The following is a 19184-nucleotide window of genomic DNA, read 5'->3' on the forward strand; positions in this document are numbered from 1 at the left end:
TCACACTTAAATAGTACAAAGAAATAAAACAATCACTCTCATCATACCTGCCCCTGACACAAAATATCTATAACTTGTAGAAAAGAAGAATTTTCTTTTTGACAATTTTTGTTTGTTTTGTTTTTGTAGTAAAAATTAAAACGGCGATCCTAAGGAAACCTTCTTGGTTCTAGTGAGAAAAACTTAGTGTCTAAATAACCGATAGCCGATGAACAAGCTCGTGAACAATTTCTTTGAGATGTGTCGTCGCTTTTGTTACTTCGTTTCTAAGTTTATTATTTATTGACGTCTAGTTAGTATTATCCACAGTGGTCTTTGTAAAATTTTATTGCATCGTTTCATGTCATACATGTAGATGAACTTGTTTGATTTTTAGTTGGTATATAGGTCACACTTTTTTTTTCAATGTTACCAATAACGTGGGGCTAGCGACCCCACCCTGTACAACCACAATTGCTACAGAAACGACAAACTTGACACATCAATAACAAAGGCAAGTAGATCTAGACCCATAGCAAGCGGATCTAACAACAACAGTGTTTTTAATAGTGTATATAGATCTAGGTCTTTTAATTAAGTACTTTTCAGGTTGTAATTATAACGTGTCAGTGATTCAGCCTTTTGTAGTTGGCAAATAAAAGTTGCTTTGTGGAATAATCTCGCATGAAATTATTTCCACACTTTTCTTCTCGGTTATTGTTATTTTTCAGGGAAGAGCGCGAACGCAGTTCCCCATACGCAAAAATTACGCACCCGAGTCACCCTCATTTGGGGTGATCGCAGGGTTCAGCCCACCCGAAGTGCAATGGGTAAGCCTCGACCTGGGAGAACCGCCATCGTGACCACGGTAGTCTCCTGTGCCAGGTAAGTATGATAAAATATGCTAGGTTCAGAGGCGTCTTTAAAAAATTAATGTAACACATTTAAGCTTTCAGCAATATTATAAAAATAAAATTTTAAAAATAATAGATATTATTCAGGATAAATATTTTTGTCTAACAATCTTTTTATAATAAAAATATATTTGTATTTTACTAACAATTATTTATCTTTTCTATCGAAAACATTGAATATTGTTTTGTAAAACATATAGTTGTGAAAAATTAGGCCCTTAAAATAATCGTGCAAACATTTCTTTGATTATCTCCCCTATTTCTTGGGCCCAGTATTGTAGTTAAAATATCTGTTAGTTACTTCTCTTTATCTGAAGCTTTAATTGATTGTCTCTGTACCAAAAGTTCACTTATAGAGTTAAACTGTTATCACAAAGTACTGAATTATTTGTACAGATATGTCGAATTATGGGTATCAGTTGTATAGAGTTTTTGTTAAAAAAGAAATCACTATATTTTGTATACTTTTACAGTTTTAGTTCCACTTGACTATCATTCTCTACCACTTAGCCTGCCTATATATGAACACTACACATTAGCCTACCTGTATATGAACACTAGACATTAGCCTGCCTATATATGAACACTAGACATTAGCCTGCCTATATATGAACACTAGACATTAGCCTATATATATATGAACACTAGACATTAGCCTGCCTATATATGAACACTAGACATTAGCCTGCCTATATATGAATATTACATCTGTCATTAGTTTCAATGGGAGCTCTACTTTAATTGGTGAGTCCTACGTGCCCGATTGTAATGAAAGTGTTTAACTGCGTAGGGCTCTAATAGCTTCTCTGCACTTCACAATATATATATATTACATATAATAAAGTCTTTATACAAAATTGATTGAAATTTAATTTTTTTAAGTCCTTAGGTCTAACTGTAATACTACTTATAGACATTTAGTGAGTGTATATGAAAACAGCTTGGCTAATGGAGGCCAATCAAGAGGGCCCGAGTTGTGTTTGCTAAGCGCCTAAATCAGACAGCAGGGAAACCTTCTAGATACACCCTCCCCTCCCCCAGTTCACAAAGAAGTTAGGAACACTACCTACAGAGCGTGTTAAAGCAGGGCCGGCCTTGGGTAATTAGACGCCCTTAGGCAAAGTGAATTTTGGTACATCGAAAAATTAAAACTACGCAATTGATTAAAAACCCGCATGTGTCAATATCTAAGTCGTCAAATTTACATTACCTTTACCTATCCCTTAGTCTGTTAGACCGTTGGGGCACCAAGCACGATTTATCAACCGTCTTTCTCCATTCCTCCCTGTCTTTTGCCTTGTTTAAAACTTCTTTCAATGGCAGGCCCGTCCATTCTTTTATGTTGTCCTCCCATCGCTTTCTCTGTCTGCCTCTTCTTCTTTTTCCTGGTACTGTTCCCTGAAGGAAGGTCTTTGCGAGCCCCGTTGATCTTGTAATATGGCCATAGATTTTAAGCTTTAAGCGTTTCTGTACAATAGTTAGCAGGTCATCGTGGGGTCCGATCGCTGCAGTAACCCTGTCGCTAATCTCTTGGTTTGTGATGCGGTCTTGGAAAGTGATGCCTAGGATCCTTCTGTAGCATCTCAATTCCATTGCTAGGATCCTCCTCTCTAGCTCTGCAGTCAGCGTCCAAGACTCGTAAGCATATCTAAAAATGACTGAAATTCATATATCGCAATATTCGTAGTAGAGACAGAGCTAGACTATGTTTGAAATCTGATGCAAGTTTCGCACTATTTTCTCTCATTTTTTTTTTAGTCCTGTGCGAGGTCCCCATCAACATGCTTATTTTAGGCGGCTGCTAAGTTTGCCTATGCCTAATACGGCCCTGATGAAAGTTACGCTACACTGAAGTTATTCGTTTTGATTTTGCAAGCCTTCATTTTTGTATACACACTCAGTAAGTCTGTCATTTCGTTTAAGTAAGCTTTTTATGTTAGCAAAAGGTAATTACGCGTTTCAATGAGTCAATCTAGTCGTACACGCTAATTAAAGACTTAGACACTTTGAAGTCATCGATTTTCCTGGCTGATTCAGGCAACCCGTTCCATGCTCTAATGGCACTAGGAAAGAAAGAGCACTTGTAAGACTTTTTCCTAGCATATGAGATACGAAATGTGCCATTATCTTTATGTCTTTCGCTAGGCCTATTGTTCTAGTATCTAGCCCAAGTCTCACAACTAGGCCTACATGTTTGTTACTAGATCTAGACCTGGTCCATCTAAACAATTTGATATCTGTGTAACTATTCCACAACTGACCTGAACTTATGCCCATTAACCAAGTAACACGCTTGCACGTCTGACTTACGTCATTGGTCTAAATTTCAATGCCATTTTTTTTCCCTGTGTTTTGGCGACTTGCCAGTTAATATAAACGAAGGGGGCAGGGAATAAAAACTAGAAGAGAGAAAAAGAAGCTAAATATTTTTTAAGGAATACTGTTTATATTGAGTGAAATTGCATCAATTATTTTGAATAATCACGTATTTAATTTTTAATTACACAAAATTTAACAATATACTTGCAATATCATATTGGTTTGTTGTCCAAAAAGGATAAATCGTTTGGACCTTACCCTTTTGAGAGTGCGACCAGAGAGCACTACTAGAATTTGCCAAGTCAGTGTGTGTATTTTTTACCTTATTGGTCATTTTGGTTGACCTTCATCCAAGAAACTTGGACAGTAGGCCCTACCGGTATAGAAGGACTTCGTATGGTCCCATAGTTGCGCTGAGCTGGCACGTGCCCCGTATGAAGGACGATCGTATGCCAATCGCTGTCTTAGTTTGGTGAGATGAAAGGTGGTCGACATAACGGAGATGCCCCATTGAAACGCTTTAAAAAAAAACATCTTAGGCTCCAACTTGCTTTTAACTCTTTCTCTCCTAACCGACAATACCAGCGTTGATTCCACAGGAATGTGGTAAATAATTACGGAGAGAAAGAGTTAACTGACATAGAAGAGAGCACCTGACTGCAGGCGTCTTCAGAACGAGACAGCTGGAGATCACTTACTAAAGCCGCGGAATACACATTTGGATGATTAGAGACCAAAAGAAAATCCACTGCCGAGGACAGACGTAGACGGCGAAAAGAAAATCTAAATCGACCACCGGCGGACAATGATTATGTCTGCTCAGGATGTGGCAAAATATGTAGGTCGCAGATTGGGCTGCGTAGCCACGTGAAATACTGCACTCCTCGTTAATCTTCAGACTCGAAGACAAGCCTTATTTGATATTTATGTTGAGATAGGCTTACTGATAAATGCGCACAACTGCGTGAGTTACTTTCATGTCGTCTGCTCCCTTACATGTTGACAGTATCCCATAATCCCATTCGTGCTTTGATATAAGCGAGGTTAAAAAACAAAAAAGTTGCTCTAGTCTGAATTCAAATTCCAGTCTTCCAGTTATCCATGAAAGTCCGAGAAGTTCATTTACTCACAGGGAAGTTAATAATTTACCTCCCTTCCCTTGTCGTCTGCCAGTTTACTGTATTGACTTAACAGGGTCCTCAGGACTCGCAAATATCTTTCTTCAGGGAACAGTACCAGGAAAAAGAAGAAGAGGCAGACAGAAAGCGGTGGTAGGACAACATAAAGGAATGGACGGGCCGGTCTACCCAAGAAACACTGAGGAATGGAGAAAGATGGTCAACAGATCAACTATGGTGCCTGCCCCAACGTTTCAAGAGACTAAGGCGAAAGGTGTTGGCTTCAATAACAAATGCCCAATCAATCATCGAGATTTTTGTCAAAATTAACACTTCAATGCCTCGGGCAATATTTGTTCGAGATGTGACATTTTCATACGAAAATAATTCAAGTCTAAATTGTGCATTGGAAATTGTACCATGTTGTCATCGTTAAAAGTTTGGGGAGGGGGAGGGAGGGGCGATTGCATGTAGAAAAGGGTCAGTTAACGTTAATGCTCCAAGTATCAATAGATTGGGCTCATAAACTAACTGAAATGAATTTGCCAGTTTGGCTTAATAATTGACTGCAAACATGTAAATGTTTGAGCGTTTCACATAAATACCATCCTTTTACCCACCAGAAACTGCTTCAATATCAAATATTGCATTTTAAAAAGTAACATTTGAATTTATTTTTTTTCGGGGGGGGGGGGGGGGGGATCATTGCATTGCCAACTTCGCTGACTAAACGTGAGAGATATTTCATTGTGGGGCGCGCATATTCAAATTAGGCATGCTTCGCTTTCTTTTTTTGTTCTTTTTTTTTTATTCTTAATAACGCCCCCCCCCCCCCTCATTTTTTTCTCAATAAAAAATATGCTTTAAAAAACATGCTTTAGGCCAATCAATTTCATTTGCCTAAGAGGATAAAACGCTTCTGGTTTACTCCTCCCCCGAATCGGACCTCTCCCCCCTTTTTTTTGTTACCACAATTTAGAGCTACCTTTTCAAACATTCAATCGCACTTTTGGAGATTCAGGGACGGAGGTGGGTAGATCAGCTTTTGAACGCGTACATAGTTCATGTTCCTTGACTTGCTGGGCGGTGCTGGCGACACATTTAGAGATCAACTAACCCTAGAAAAAATCTGGCAAAAAATCTAAATAACACAAATCGTAGAGAAAAATATGGTGGAATGGCAAAGACCTTTGCAGAAGAATTACGAAGTCATGGCACCGCCAGCTTTAGTTGACGTGTAGCTGGTTTTATGTTCTGTGTCCAGCCCCCTTCCAAGGTTGACATATTATGCTTATTAGTAAATACGAAAAACATGCATATATATGCTTATTAATGTCCTTCAATCGTGTATGCATTACACTAAGACACAATAAAATGAAATGTTGAATATATTATCTTTTTTTTAAGGCATTAGCGTTTTTCGTTGTGTTTCATTGTCACCTAAAAGAAATCCGTAACTGGTGCAGACGACAAGCAGAGGTGAAGGTCAACTGCACTGACCCGAATATGTATTTTACTCGGTTAACGACAAGTGTGCTACAGCAGCGTTTCTCAATCGGCGGCCCACTGGCAACAGGGGATTAGCAAAATTGTTTAATCGGATTCAAGAGTTTACAGTTTAATCCGTTACTTTGATAACCTGAACCTCGTCGAAATGTCATTTAAAGGGTCCAAAATGTTCTCTTTTACGATCCTTTGACTCGGGGAAGACTTTTACTCCGTGGCCTGTGTGATAAATTGGTTCATCATTGACCTCCCTGTCAGGAGACCCCCAACAAGGTGATCATTTATTCACATCTGTTTTTCATGAGACACGTCTCTCTGAGCTGACGAAGTAAGTTCCTCCAATTACGCAAAGGTCGGGGGTCGAGCCCACGGGGGTGGGGTCTCTCCTTATTTCTTTATTGTTCCGAAGTTTACCGTGGTAGGACCATCACCACGATTATGGTCTCTGCTGGGGAACGGTGCAACGGATGGGCTAAAGAGACTCTCTTACATCCTCACCACAGTCAATGCACTGTGCTAGTAGGCCAGTAGTTCATTTGTAATAGATCTAGATTAACAAAAATAAACCTTTGCGATTGGAAATATTTTAAGCATTTGTTTTTATTGCGCAATTTCCTGATCCAATCACTTGTGTGGACCAGCTGGGGATGGAGGGGGCGGGGCTGAAGGAGGGGGAATATGAGAGAAGATTTCCATGATGTTTTTTTTTTTAAGTAATTTTTTTTTTAAAGTCCTTCGACTTCAGTTCGAACTCGAGGGCTCTACCCGACACACTAGCCACTTCGCCAGCCAAGTGTTTATGGAAATAGAAGGTTCTATAGAGTCTTTTGTTAATGTACAATTCCGTTTTGCTTACCTCTTCTTAGCTAGTAATTAATTAATTATAACTAAAAATTTGGATACAAATAGTTGGTCAGTTATTCAATTGATTCACGTTTTCTCAAGTGCAATGAATAATTGTGTAAAGTTTCAGCTTGATCCGAGAATGAGAAAAGAGAGAGATAATGTGTACAAGATTCCATACAGACAGGTAATAATACAAAACAGACAGGTAATAATACAAACACAGACAGGTAATAATACAAACACAGACAGGTAATAATACAAACACAGACAGGTAATAATACAAACACAGACAGGTAATAATAAAAACACAGGCGTTTAGATAAAGATTAACAACAACAAAAAAGTTATCTAAAAAAGAACAACCAACTGAGATCCACTGATTCATTCAGCCTGCTACAAATGCATTTACCATTGTCTGAAAAGTTGCCATTACGTTATTTCCAAGGACTAAGCCGTGACGACTTGAACAAACATTGAGCCTATTTATAGCACTATAAGTAAGTGACTTGGGCCATGAGAAGAGATATGACCATAGACATATATATGTCTATGGATATGACATTCATAGCCAACGCATTGTTTCTTTTATTATTGTCTTTTTGTTTGCACAAAGACATCAAATCTCTATATTGTCTATATGGGATAATTCCAAGACGTCAATATGACAGTTGATAAAACTTCTTGGCTCTGTGATCAACATGTATCGAGGGTGTCATGTGTGTGGTTAAAGGGGCGTCAACTTGCCAAGCGTGTGGTCAAAGGGGCGTCGACTTTTAATGCGTGTGGTCAAATATGCATCGACATGTCATGTGTGTGGTCTAATGGACGTCGACTTTGGTCACAGGGGCGTTGACTTTTCGTGTGTATGTAATCAAGAGGTTGTCCACTTGTCATGTGTGGTCAAATGGGCGTCGACTTGCCAAGCGTGTGGTCAAAGGGGCGTCGACTTTTAATGCGTGTGGTCAAATGGGCGTCGACATGTCATGTGTGTGGTCTAGTGGGCGTCGACTTGTCATGTTTGTGGTCAAGAGGTCGTTGACTTGCCATGTGTGTGGTCACAGGGGCGTCAACGTGTCATATGTGTGGTCAAAGCGGTGTCTAATTTTCATGTGTGGACAAATGGGCGTCGACGTGTCATGTGTGGTCAAAGAGGTGTATAATTTTCATGTGTGTGGTCAACGTGGGTCGAGGGTGCCCCGTGCGTGGTCAACATTTTTCGACCCAGTTGCGACCTACATATTATAATATATCTAATGCTGTCAAAGCCTTTGTCCGCTTGTAGTTATTAAAGTTCTCATCCCCTTGATGGTGTGAAAGGTGGTATGGATTGAGCCAAATAAATGTTTTATCAGAAAGAAAAAAAAAAGAAAAAAGTTTCCAAATTTCTAAGTAAAAGACATAGTAGATGTATGTAAACTATGTTTAGTAAAGTATGCGCATTAGACAAACAAGAATGATAGAAATTTTCTAACACAAATGGTGAACAGAAACCTCCCTAAGCCATTTTACAATGAGATAACAACTGGCCTAGATATCGACTAGCTTCCACGAACCCCACGCCACCCCTTTCCCCTCATTGGTTCAAATGTCGGCCAAGTATTCAAGGTCGAAAAACAACTCTGGCAGTTTTAATGTTGACTTTATTTATAGCTTTGCCTCCCCCCCCCCCTCTCCGCCGTCTTGAATTTATATCTTTTGTTGTATGTTGCGAGTGCAGGTTTTGCCCAAACAGTATCTAACAAACATACACAATCTATGGCGTAATCAGCATGGAAGTTTAAGATCTAACAAGTAATTAGTAACAAATACAAAATTGCAAAATTGAAATCTCGTGATTTTATGTTTCGAGGTCTCAGTGGTTGAGTAGACAGGCTCTCGACTACCAAACAGAGTATCAGATCATGATTAATGCTAATTTTTTTTTTTTTAGCGATAGAATAAATGTGTTTGTGTTTTCTGTCTGTCTGTCTGTTCAGATTAAAAACAAATAAAGCGCAATTTAAAAATGTCTTCTTCATCATCTTCAAAATATTAAATAATATAACCCACCAGAGGTAGGCCTGAACTAGTGAGGAGAGTTTGATATTTACACTATAAACTAAACAATGTCAACGCTAAATGGCATTCACTGAACTATAATTTGAGCACTATATAAATGCGTGGCACGAGGCTTCTGCGGAACACAGTTTGGGAAACACTGACTTAAAACTTAATTAAAAACGAAATGGGCAATTACGCTGCTGTAATAAAGGAAAGTTGTTACGAAGCTAGTTATTTATTAGTTTTTCCCGCCATAAATGAAAATCCCTAATAAAATAAGCAAACATAAAAGTATGGACCCACATAATGCGATAAATACACATCATATAGATATCTATACAATGTCGCCAGTCAGTGGCGTAGCTAGGGTGGAGGGGGGGAGAATTTGAAAGTCCCCCCGGGCCCACACTTGAGGGGGGCCCCCAAATGAGTGGGTTTTTTTACATTAAATATTAAATATCACGCTAATTGCTGGGGCCCCCAAAGAGATCAAGCCCCCGGGCCCCCAAATGATGGAAAATTCCTAGCTACGCCCCTGTCGCCAGTTGACCCTCCTGACAGGACAAAGGTAAGAAACAATACATTTCCTGCAAGCGGAGAATTGGGACACGTCATAATTAGCCCTTGTGGAGGGTCACCAGAGAAAGCCAACCTATTTCCTTCCTAGCTGAACACTACATCGAGAGGCCCGAACCAGCTCTGGTCCTAAAAAAAAAAACCGTAGAGGAAAAGCACTAAAGTAAAACAAAGTACTGTAAGTAAAGTTAATCCTTTCAGACCTAGTGATCCATAAAGCAGATGACGTAAATGTGATCTGATTCTGTGGTTGACGGTTAACAAAAAATAAATCATGTGGCCAGCACAACAACCAACCGCCTTTATCTGCCCCCAACTAATGTCAAGTGCCCATTAGAGTTCGGTGGAATCCAGAAGTTCAAAATCAGGTCTTCACTCAGATTCGAACTCAAGACCCCTTTCAGTTCGGAAGGAAAGCGCTTCACTACTCAGCCAACACGCCTCCAGAAAGAGCTGCCTAATTAAGTAACTATTGCGCAGTTCTTCTCCGATATTGGACTAGTTACATGAACCCTCAAACAGAATAATGAGAACGCAAAATAAGAAGACTTGGTTGACCTGATTAACCTCCAAATCATGAGAACGCAAAATAAGAAGACTTGGTTGACCTGATTGACCTCCAAATAATGAGAACGCAAAATAAGAAGACTTGGTTGACCTGATTGACCTCCAAAGTAATAATAAGAACGCAAAATAAGAAGACTTGGTTGACCTGATTGACCTCCAAAATAATAATGAGAACGCAAAATAAGAAGACTTGGTTGACCTGATTGACCTCCAAAATAATAATAAGAACGCAAAATAAGAACAGAGGAAATATTGCTCCATAAGATGTCCAAGATTATCCTAATATTTCTCTCACTAAGTCTAGGTTTGACAACATTGAACTCTTTGGTTCATAAGAATTGATGGTCATTGTATGAGTTTTATGTGTGTTGGGTTATGAAAAAGGTAAACAGTTAACCGCAAGTTTTGTTAATAATTTCCCTGTGAAGCTGGCAGTGCATTTTAGTGCTAACAAACAGCTTTGTTTTTACATTCTTATTTTCTTTTGTATATAGAATAGGAAGATTTTCTTGACAAAAGGTAGATTTGTTTACATTTTTTTGGGGGGAATAGGAAGATTTCTTGAGAAACGGTAGATTTTTAGTAATTTTTTATAGAGAATGGGAAGATTTTCTCGGTAAACCACCAGTTATTTTTTTGGAAGATTTTTTATAATTTTTATAGAGCATTGGAAGATTTTCTAGAGAAACGATAGATTTTTAGTAATTTTTTTATAAAGAATGGGAAGATTCTCTCGATGAATCACCAGTTTTTGTTGTTGTTGTTTTTTTTAACTTTTTTCGTGTCCTATCGCCATGTAGCTATTATACATTATATACAAGACATTCAATGTGTACAGTTGACCTCGAGGTGACCTCTATCTTGTTGAGATTACATTAATAAATTAATAAATGTGTATCGATTCGAGACATTTCTTTTGTCTCCCCTTCTCCATTATCTCCACATGCCTCTTACCACGTTGTCCCAACATTCCAGCCTCGTTCTGACACTACAGGCGGAACTTTTTCTTGTTTCTTATTTGGTGCGTGAAATTTGAATGGGCTTGAAACTAGAATGGTAAAAACAAGGCTGTTCTGGCAAATTTTTCATTTTATTTTTACAAAAAGGTAAACGGGACGAATGGGGAGGGGGGACATACTGAAGACGCGAAATTATTAGAGCAGTGTATCCCAAACTTTGTCTTCAACGGAACACGTCGCACATTCTGAGTATTTAGCGGAACGCTTTGCTTATTTTTTTAGAGAGGTAAAAATGAGAGGTTAACTCACGTGGTGGCCTACTAGTCAATAGTGCCAGTAGTTCGAGGAACACCTATTCAGGTCTCGCGGAACACCTATTCAGGTCTCGCGCAACACCTATTCAGGTCTCGCGGAACACAGTTTGGGAAACAGTGTATTAGAGCATGGCATGAGTGACATCTGGTCTGAATAGCAGAACACACCGGCTACGCCCGTTGATTTTGTCCCAGGCTTTATAATGTTTATTATGGCCGAAACACCCCCTTCTTTTTTAATTTTAATAAACGGGCCCCCCTTAAACGATAAATCCAACATACTTTTTTAGCCCGTGAATCTCTTACAATGAAATGGGAAGTCCCACTCTCTCTTTCCTGAACCCCCCCCCCCTCCCTTTTAATAAACGGACCGTGTTTTAACGAGCAACCTAACAGACTTATTTTAGCCCGTGAATTAGTGTAACCGTTACAATGAAACTTCACGGCCTCTCTCTCTCTCTCTCTCTGGAACCCCCCCCCCCTTTTTTTTTTGTATTTTCTCCTACATAGACTTGTGACTTGATTAAGAAAGGGACGTTTCAAAATGGGCCCCCGACACATACACACTCTCATATTTTGGGCCCGTTAATTTTAATAGCACTTCTACTTATCCGCCATTTTCACACCCCACCAACAACAAAAAAATTAGTCCTTCGTACACATTCCGGTTCCCCTTTCTACGTTTCTCTAGGTATTTTGTTCTCTAACTAAAATGAAGATTTGGTTTTATTAATTATTATCGTATATGACCGCTTTTAACTCTTTCTCTCCTAACTGACGATACCAACGTTGATTCCACCAGAATGTGGTAAATAATTACGGAGTGAAAGAGTAAAATGTAACTAAATGACAAAAGATATAGATTTATCTTTTCAATGCTAGTAGGATTAGTTTTGTAGTTGTGTTTATTTTGTTGTTGTTGTTTTTTTGACAGTGTTACAAAGAACTATTACTTGCTCTCTCACAAAATCTCATTAACGCTATTAGGATTTTTGTTTTCTTTAGATTGTTTCTAAAAGGAAGTGAAAATAACGCAAGGCATATTAAAAATAAGGAATTTGTGATTTTTTGAAAATGCTTTATCTTATCTTATATAATACAGACGTGACTTCAAAAAAAGAAGATTATTACGTCCTATGAGTCTTGCATTCAATCATGCATATTAACCAATGTCTTAAATTCTGCCAAGTCACTGGTTTTCCTGGCTAGCTCCGGCAACCCATTCCATGCTCTAATAGCACTAGTGAAGAAGGAGTATTTGTACAAATTTGTCCTAGCATATGGGATGGGGAATGTGCCTTTATCCTTGTGTCTTTCTGAGTATTTTTATTAAATTTTGTTTTTGTATTTGAAGACTATGGTTTAGTGTTTTATGTATAATTGCGACTTACTTTTGAGTCTTCTGCTTTCTATATAGACTGAGACATTTTATGGAAATACCGAAAATAAAATACAGTTTCGATAGAGCTTGCGGTTTTTTAGCGAACGGCTGTCGTCAGGTTGCGAATCTGTCAAAAAATGGTTCTTAGAAAGCACCTATAGTAGGTAAAAGGATCCTGTGTACGAAATTTGATGCGGATACGTACGACAGTTTAATAGATTTCATGATCAATGAATGTGTCAGTCAGTGGTAACTTAAAAATATATTATAAATTGGTAGACATGTAGAGACTGCATCATGTTTAACTACCATTCGTCTCCTAATCTAGACAGACATAAATCGAATTCACTAAAATCAAATGAAGAAAACCTTCCTTTTTTTTTTTATTTGCCGCAAAAAAAACAACACACACACACAAAACTAAAAGCTAACCGACTTTTTTGCTCCACATGCCAGGTTGCGCCAAATGGGATTTTCTGCTAGCAGACTTGAAACAGAGCCAAGCGTACAAGGTCGGCCTGTGAGACGAGTCACGTCCTGGTAACACGGGACTGCTACACTGTTACAACATGCCACCAAGTCTGTGTTGTTAAACCAGAGCGAGTAAGTCGGTCAACCGAATGTTACGTTGACAAGACTGTAATTAAAATATGTTTTGGCCTATTTTTTTTTTTAATATTTATTTTCCCTGGCAACTTCCATTGTGTCTCAGTTCTGACAGGCAACTGTAAGCTTATTTAAGTGAAGTTTAGTACATCTAGCATTATTTATTAAATTCAGTAATATCTAAATGTCGAATATTTAAACTTTTCTTAGTGTGTGTACGTCTGTGACATCAGAGTTCATCAGATCTATGTGTATTTCTGCTATTTATGATGATGCAAAATATTTTACTAGTCCACATCTAGATACCCAGTAGATCTATATATCTTAAGTATGTGTATGTTTTTAGCGATGTGTTCTAAAAAAATATGCTTTTTTTTTGGGGGGGGGGGGGGGATGAGGGTTGACCAGCAACTTTGGTTTTAATAAGACCTCTTTAAATAAATAAAAAAGGGGGGGGGGAGGTGAATTTACTTTGTTTTAATTACGGTATCTAAAAAAAGTAAATACTTGTCTCTACATCTGTAGCTTATGTACCATTTTAAAAGCATCGTCCTATATAATGAATGTTATAATTTGTGAAGTCCTCAAATGTCATACCACTACTTGGATTTGACTCAACCTTGAAGTCTTCCTATTAATTAAGTGCTTGGAAATACAGGAACAAGTAAGAAAGGGTTTGAGTTTAGGCACATCGGCACAATTTAGGCCATGCTGTGCCCGTAATCCTTTAGGGATCACTATCCCTTTACATAACAAGGGCTAAATTCTATACAGTTTAATCATTAAAAACAAGGTCTATTCAGTTAAAATAGTAAAGGTAGTAAAAATTTAGTAATTTGGTAAAAATCAGATCTTCGTAGACAACCCCACCTCCCGGACAAAGCCCAGTACCTTCTCAGGGTCGACATTGTCGAATAGTGTACAAGTAAGTATATTGTTAACATTGTATTCACTTGAGTAGTCACTTGTCTCCATATTCAACAGAAGTCTCCATATTCAACAGAAGGCGTACTTGAGTACTGGTATCCAAAAACATCAATATAAAAAAAGTCCAAAGGTTTTCTTGTTTTTAAAGTTCATACCAGTAACATAAAATTTATTGGGAGTTTTGTTAATATATATTTTTCTTAAATTATTAGACTCCATCCATGCAAATTTGGTTTGTAGTCTTAATTGAAATGTTTTTGTTCACTAAAAACAGCTGATCATATCAAAAACAGAAACTACAGCTATCAAGACAAAGCCAAAATAAACATTTGTTGTTTTTTTTTTTATTGAAGATTATTTTTTTTTCTTTCTTTTCAAATATGAAAATCAATAATTCATTCACAAATCCAGTGTGATATCAAAACTCAACATAGCACCTAGAATAAATCAACTACATTAGTCAATGTAACATGTCCAACTAAAACAATGAATCATAACAAACACACACACACCTCACTACACTTGAACACTTTTTGTCTTGGTTTTACAAAAATGGAAAAAATTACAAATACATAAGTTCAAAAATGCCATTTTAAAAATTCCACTTGCATATCAGATGCAACAGGGCAAAACAATATATTTCATTTATTAACTAAAAAAAATATATCACAGATTCCTCACGTCTAGAAAGTGAAATCTAAGCAATTACTATTTTCTGGTACAATTGTTTTTTGAAATTAAATTTACATCAAATACATAATGAGGACTGCTTAAACATTAGTTTTTTTTTAATTAACTTAATTTAAAAAAAATATTTCTAGCATGGTCTAGTTTAAAAAAATTCTTTTGATAAAAGCTCATTATAAAAAAATGATCTTTAAATCTTTAATTAAATCCCTGCGTAGCCATTTAACAGTCATTTAGCATGTATGACTCGTCTGGCCTTAAACGTTCCTGCAACAAGGTCTTTCTAACATAGCCTATAGTACATGAAAGTTGAATGTGTTAAGCTTAATGTTGGATATGTACATCCACAGCAACAGGTTCATGAAACAGAAATATATGCACATGTAGGACAATGGAGTTGAGAGGTGGGTTGTTGCGTTAGATATTTTCCCCCTCTCTTAATCAGATCATGCATACTCATGAGTAAAAAAGTGCAGCTCCAATGTAATCCTTGGTTTAGAGCCCTTTAAAGACTATATCTGGGGTTGGGCTCAACAGATGGCTTTCATTGTAAATAGCAAAAAGCAAAGTGTGATATCTTGTAGTTTGTTCTAGATGATGTCTTTCTGTGGATGATGTTTTCTAAACAATGTTTAAGACAAAAACAGTTTCAAAGTGGAACAATTCAATGATTGTCCACTACATGTGTGCTGGACTGTGAGCCAAATTTGAAAATAGCCCTCCCAGTCAGACGATTTTCACAAAGGTCTTCAAAAACTTGGTTGGCGTCTTCAACAGGGAAAACTTTGTACTCTGGGACTTCCAACTGTAAAGAACAAAGAGAAAACATCCATAAGTTTACTTGGTTTAAATGCAAATGCTGAGTACACAGTTAAAACATTTTTCTTCTTTCCTTAAATAATGTGGTACACAGTAAAACACTTTATTGGGGGGGGGGGGGGGGGGGGGGGGGGGGGCTAAATAATGTGTACACTTAAAATGCTGGAAATCTTTAAAAAAAAACAAAAAAAAACGCAGGTTTAATTAACTAGTGCAATAACACAAGATTTACAGCTAAGTAACTGACCTGATCTTCTGCAATAGCATTAAGAAGTTCAATGAGTTGATTCAGATTGCCTTGTGGGATGCCAACAATACTCTGCTGTTTGGCTGCGAGTGTGTTCAGGGAAATGCTTGTTTCACATGTGGAGTTACCGCTGACTAAGATCAAGCCCTCCTGGCACAGAACAGAATAAAAAGAACAAACATAAGCAACTAGAGTTTGAAATCATAAAATGAAAGAAAAAAATCTTAATTTTTTTTTTTTTTTACATTTCTAATAAATATGTTAAAATACTAATGCAATAGCTTAGATACTCACTCTGTTTAAAACTTTGAGTGACCTCTGCATGCTCCTGTTGGATCCAATATAATCAATGATGACATCCACACCACCCCTGCAAGCATCCAAGGTGCGTTCAATGATGTACTGTTCATGATCCTCTTCATTCCAATGAATGATGTCATAGCAGCCATGTTCTTGTGCAGTCAGCAATTTATCAATGCTGTTGTCCGCAACAAAGACCCTAACGTTGTTGCACTCACGACCAATTAAATATTTGGCAAGCTTGACAGTCCACAGCCCCAGGCTGCCAGCACCAACAACCAAAACATTCACACATGCTGTAAAGAAAAAGAAAACAAAATTTAAAAAACTTTGTAGACAAAAAAAAAAAAAGTTTGAGTTTTGAATTTTTGGTACACATCGGCACAATTAAGGCCAACAGAAAAAAAAATTTTAATTTTCAAGTTAATTTAATTTTAACTAAAATATTTCAATCAAGTACCGGTAGTACTAATAAAATACTAAAATACTTACATTTGACTTTACGCAGCTTTTCCACATGTGGCTTAGCACTGTTCACAGCAGCGTAAGCTGCAAGGGCTCCACCAGGTAGCATGGCTGCCACTTCAAGGGGAACTTTGTTGGGAATCTGAATTACTTTGGTTGTGTCCTCAATGGGAATGTACTCTGCATAGCCACTGTTCACCTTATCAGCATCAGGGAAGATGATGACTTTGTCTCCAATGGTGTAGTTGCAGTTAGGCAAGTTTAATCCAATATCATGTATTGTGCCTGCGACTTCATTGCCAGGAAACTGAGGAATGAATCTTTTGCTTCTGTTTTTACCTTCAACATAGCAAGCACCAGCATAGGCAACCTGTAATATATAATGAGAGTCAATTAAAGTTAAAGGCTTAAAGGATATAACAGCCTCTTGGCTTTAAAAAAATGTCAAAATGTACCAGCATCTGAATGCAATTTAAACTTTAAAAAATGCACAAGACTAAAGTCAAGCCTAGCTTTATAATTTATCTTAAAAAAAAAAAAAAAAATATGCTCACCTTGACAACTACACCTTCACTTGGTGTATCAGGAAGTGGCATAGAGGACACTGCCTCGCCAATGTGAGAAGACAATAAGGAAGAGCTCTGGATGTCTTGTGATTGAATAATGGGCTCACCAGCTAGTCTCCTAAGAGCCTGGAGCTCGTTTTGATTCAGCTCTGCTTTAGTCATTTTCTAATCCTTCTGTTGAGTAAGAGAAATGTTTAGATCAGAAATCTAAATCTAGATTTAAAATCTTTTAACAAGTTTTCCAATTAACAAATGGTCTGAGAAATTGTTTGGATCTAATCACAGAATAAAGTTCCAGAGTAGATTTGACTAAGTTCTGGAACCTACGCAGATTTGAATAAGTCCAAGTCTGTTTAACCACTGTACTATAAAATAAAGGTTTGTTATTTATATTAGAACGCCAACATATTTTGGAGGTGGAGCTAGTGACGTCGGCAAAGGTCACAAAGCTGCAGCCAATCAGGAGCGAGTCTAAATTTAGATGCGCTGGGCTAGTGCGTGCTACAAACGTGATACTGAAATGTCACAACTAGGTCAAGTAATGACCTAGATCTAGATTTTTTTTTTTCGTTCAGCAGTTGCACTTAGTAGATGGAGCGTAACTCTGCACCGCAAATAAATAGATCTACTCAATAAAACTTTCTAAGGACTGATCACATTGCCTAGCTAGAATAATTTCTAATTGAGTTAAAATGAATAATCTCCAAAATTCACATTATTCACAACTTTTAATATAGATCTAGATCTAGTTTTATGATACTGATACTCATAGATCAAATCTAGCTAGTCTAGTATTCATACTGCTGCATACTCATGAAACTGTTACTGTACACAAGAATAGGCCTACAAGATTAGGTTTAGATTCCCTAAATCTAGACTTTTTGGTCTTATCCATAGATTAGACTTTAGACTAAACATCGAATGTATCATCTAGACTTATTTAGAATCTAGATATAGATCTAGAATGACTAGAATAATATAGATCTAATCTATCTATGATTCTATCTGACTTAACGTTTACTGTAGTCAGTGTGTGTAGTCTTTTACTAAACTAAAACTATCTAAACTTTATCCTTCACAACAGACCAGACATTATAACAGTTAACACATCAACTTACTTAAACTAAAAACTTTGAGTAATAAATAAAATGATCTAAATAATAGAATCTACAAGTCTAATCTAGAAATATTCTAACATTTTAATATAACATAATACTTACCCTTGCCAAATTAATCCAAGTAAGAAAGCACTGTATAATAGTCTCGATAATTTTAAGCGTCTTAACTCCTTCGTTGTAAGCTCGTGTCTAAACAATATCGGTTATCTCAGCTACTTTTATGTAGCCCTGGAATCAGCCACTGTTCACGTGCTAGCCCCAGCTGTAGGACGAAAACAAGACCTTGAAGAAATCGAAAGGATGAACTATTTTCTGACAAGCATTTCTCTATAAACCTATTTTTATTTTTAATTTAAAAACAAAATAAAATAGTAAAATATTGCTTTTTAATGTATTACATTCCTTTATTTTATTTTTATTGATTTATTTATTATTTATTTAATTATTTCTGCTTGTGTATATATGTTTAAACAATTTTGACTAAAATAGTATCTATTTTTTTAGAAACTAAATATCCTTTCGAGCTTAGGTAAAATTAGGCCAGGCCATGCAGCGAACAGCTGATAAGAGGGTACGATTCCTGTCCATGATTCACACACTAAAAAAGAAATCGGCTTTTCCTTTGTTGAACAAAGCAGTTTATTGTTAACTTGCGGTGTAAAGGTGCCAAATATAAGTTACATGCGACATTGCGCTGACATTTCCTTAGTAGCTACAATACAACTTAAAATAGTACGCCTTATAACCTAATTTTAGTCTATGTCTATGTAGATCTCTATATCTAGTGTTGACGTCTTCTGTTACCATTCCAACAAATGTAAACATCTTTGGGGAAAATTGAAACCTTCTGTCCAGGGCCAGAGTCTGTTTATGAAACATTTATTTTTAATGTAGCCTAAATGTATTTGTAAATGCTTGACTTGATGACAG

At 37.1% G+C, this 19184-nt stretch overlaps 1 protein-coding gene and 1 non-coding gene across 3 annotated transcripts; both read right to left on the minus strand.

Annotated features, from left to right (window-relative positions):
* Positions 1-707: 707 nt before the first annotated feature.
* LOC129928882 (U1 spliceosomal RNA) lies at positions 708-872 on the minus strand. The gene has a single exon (XR_008780412.1). It is a non-coding gene; the product is annotated as a U1 spliceosomal RNA (small nuclear RNA).
* A 13508-nt stretch (positions 873-14380) lies between these two features.
* On the minus strand, positions 14381-18513 carry LOC106060290 (uncharacterized). Of its 2 annotated transcripts, none has more exons than XM_056043719.1 (6): positions 18357-18513; positions 17125-17310; positions 16598-16940; positions 16100-16401; positions 15806-15952; positions 14381-15544 (listed from the first exon to the last, which is right to left on the minus strand). In XM_056043719.1, exons 2-6 carry the CDS (start codon positions 17296-17298, stop codon positions 15404-15406), a joined length of 1107 nt encoding a protein of 368 aa, XP_055899694.1. In that variant the 5' UTR covers positions 17299-17310; positions 18357-18513; the 3' UTR covers positions 14381-15403. The 2 variants fall into 2 exon arrangements, with proteins under 2 accessions (XP_055899694.1, XP_013073559.1); XM_013218105.2 differs by having other exon boundaries at positions 15806-15955; positions 18357-18512.
* Between the last annotated feature and the right edge of the window lie 671 nt (positions 18514-19184).

This window comes from Biomphalaria glabrata, chromosome 10 (assembly GCF_947242115.1).
Source record: "Biomphalaria glabrata chromosome 10, xgBioGlab47.1, whole genome shotgun sequence".
Taxonomy (NCBI): domain Eukaryota; kingdom Metazoa; phylum Mollusca; class Gastropoda; family Planorbidae; genus Biomphalaria; species Biomphalaria glabrata.

What these genes read in the sequence shown, in the direction of transcription:
- LOC106060290 (XM_013218105.2), bottom strand. Translation starts at nt 17,298, where the DNA reads ATGACTAAAGCAGAGCTGAATCAAAACGAGCTCCAGGCTCTTAGGAGA. An exon ending in CACTCAAAGTTTTAAACAGA is followed by an intron (nt 15,956 to 16,099) that starts GTGAGTATCTAA and finishes GTTCTGTGCCAG; the next exon opens with GAGGGCTTGATCTTAGTCAG. An exon ending in ATGCTATTGCAGAAGATCAG is followed by an intron (nt 15,545 to 15,805) that starts GTCAGTTACTTA and finishes TGTTCTTTACAG; the next exon opens with TTGGAAGTCCCAGAGTACAA.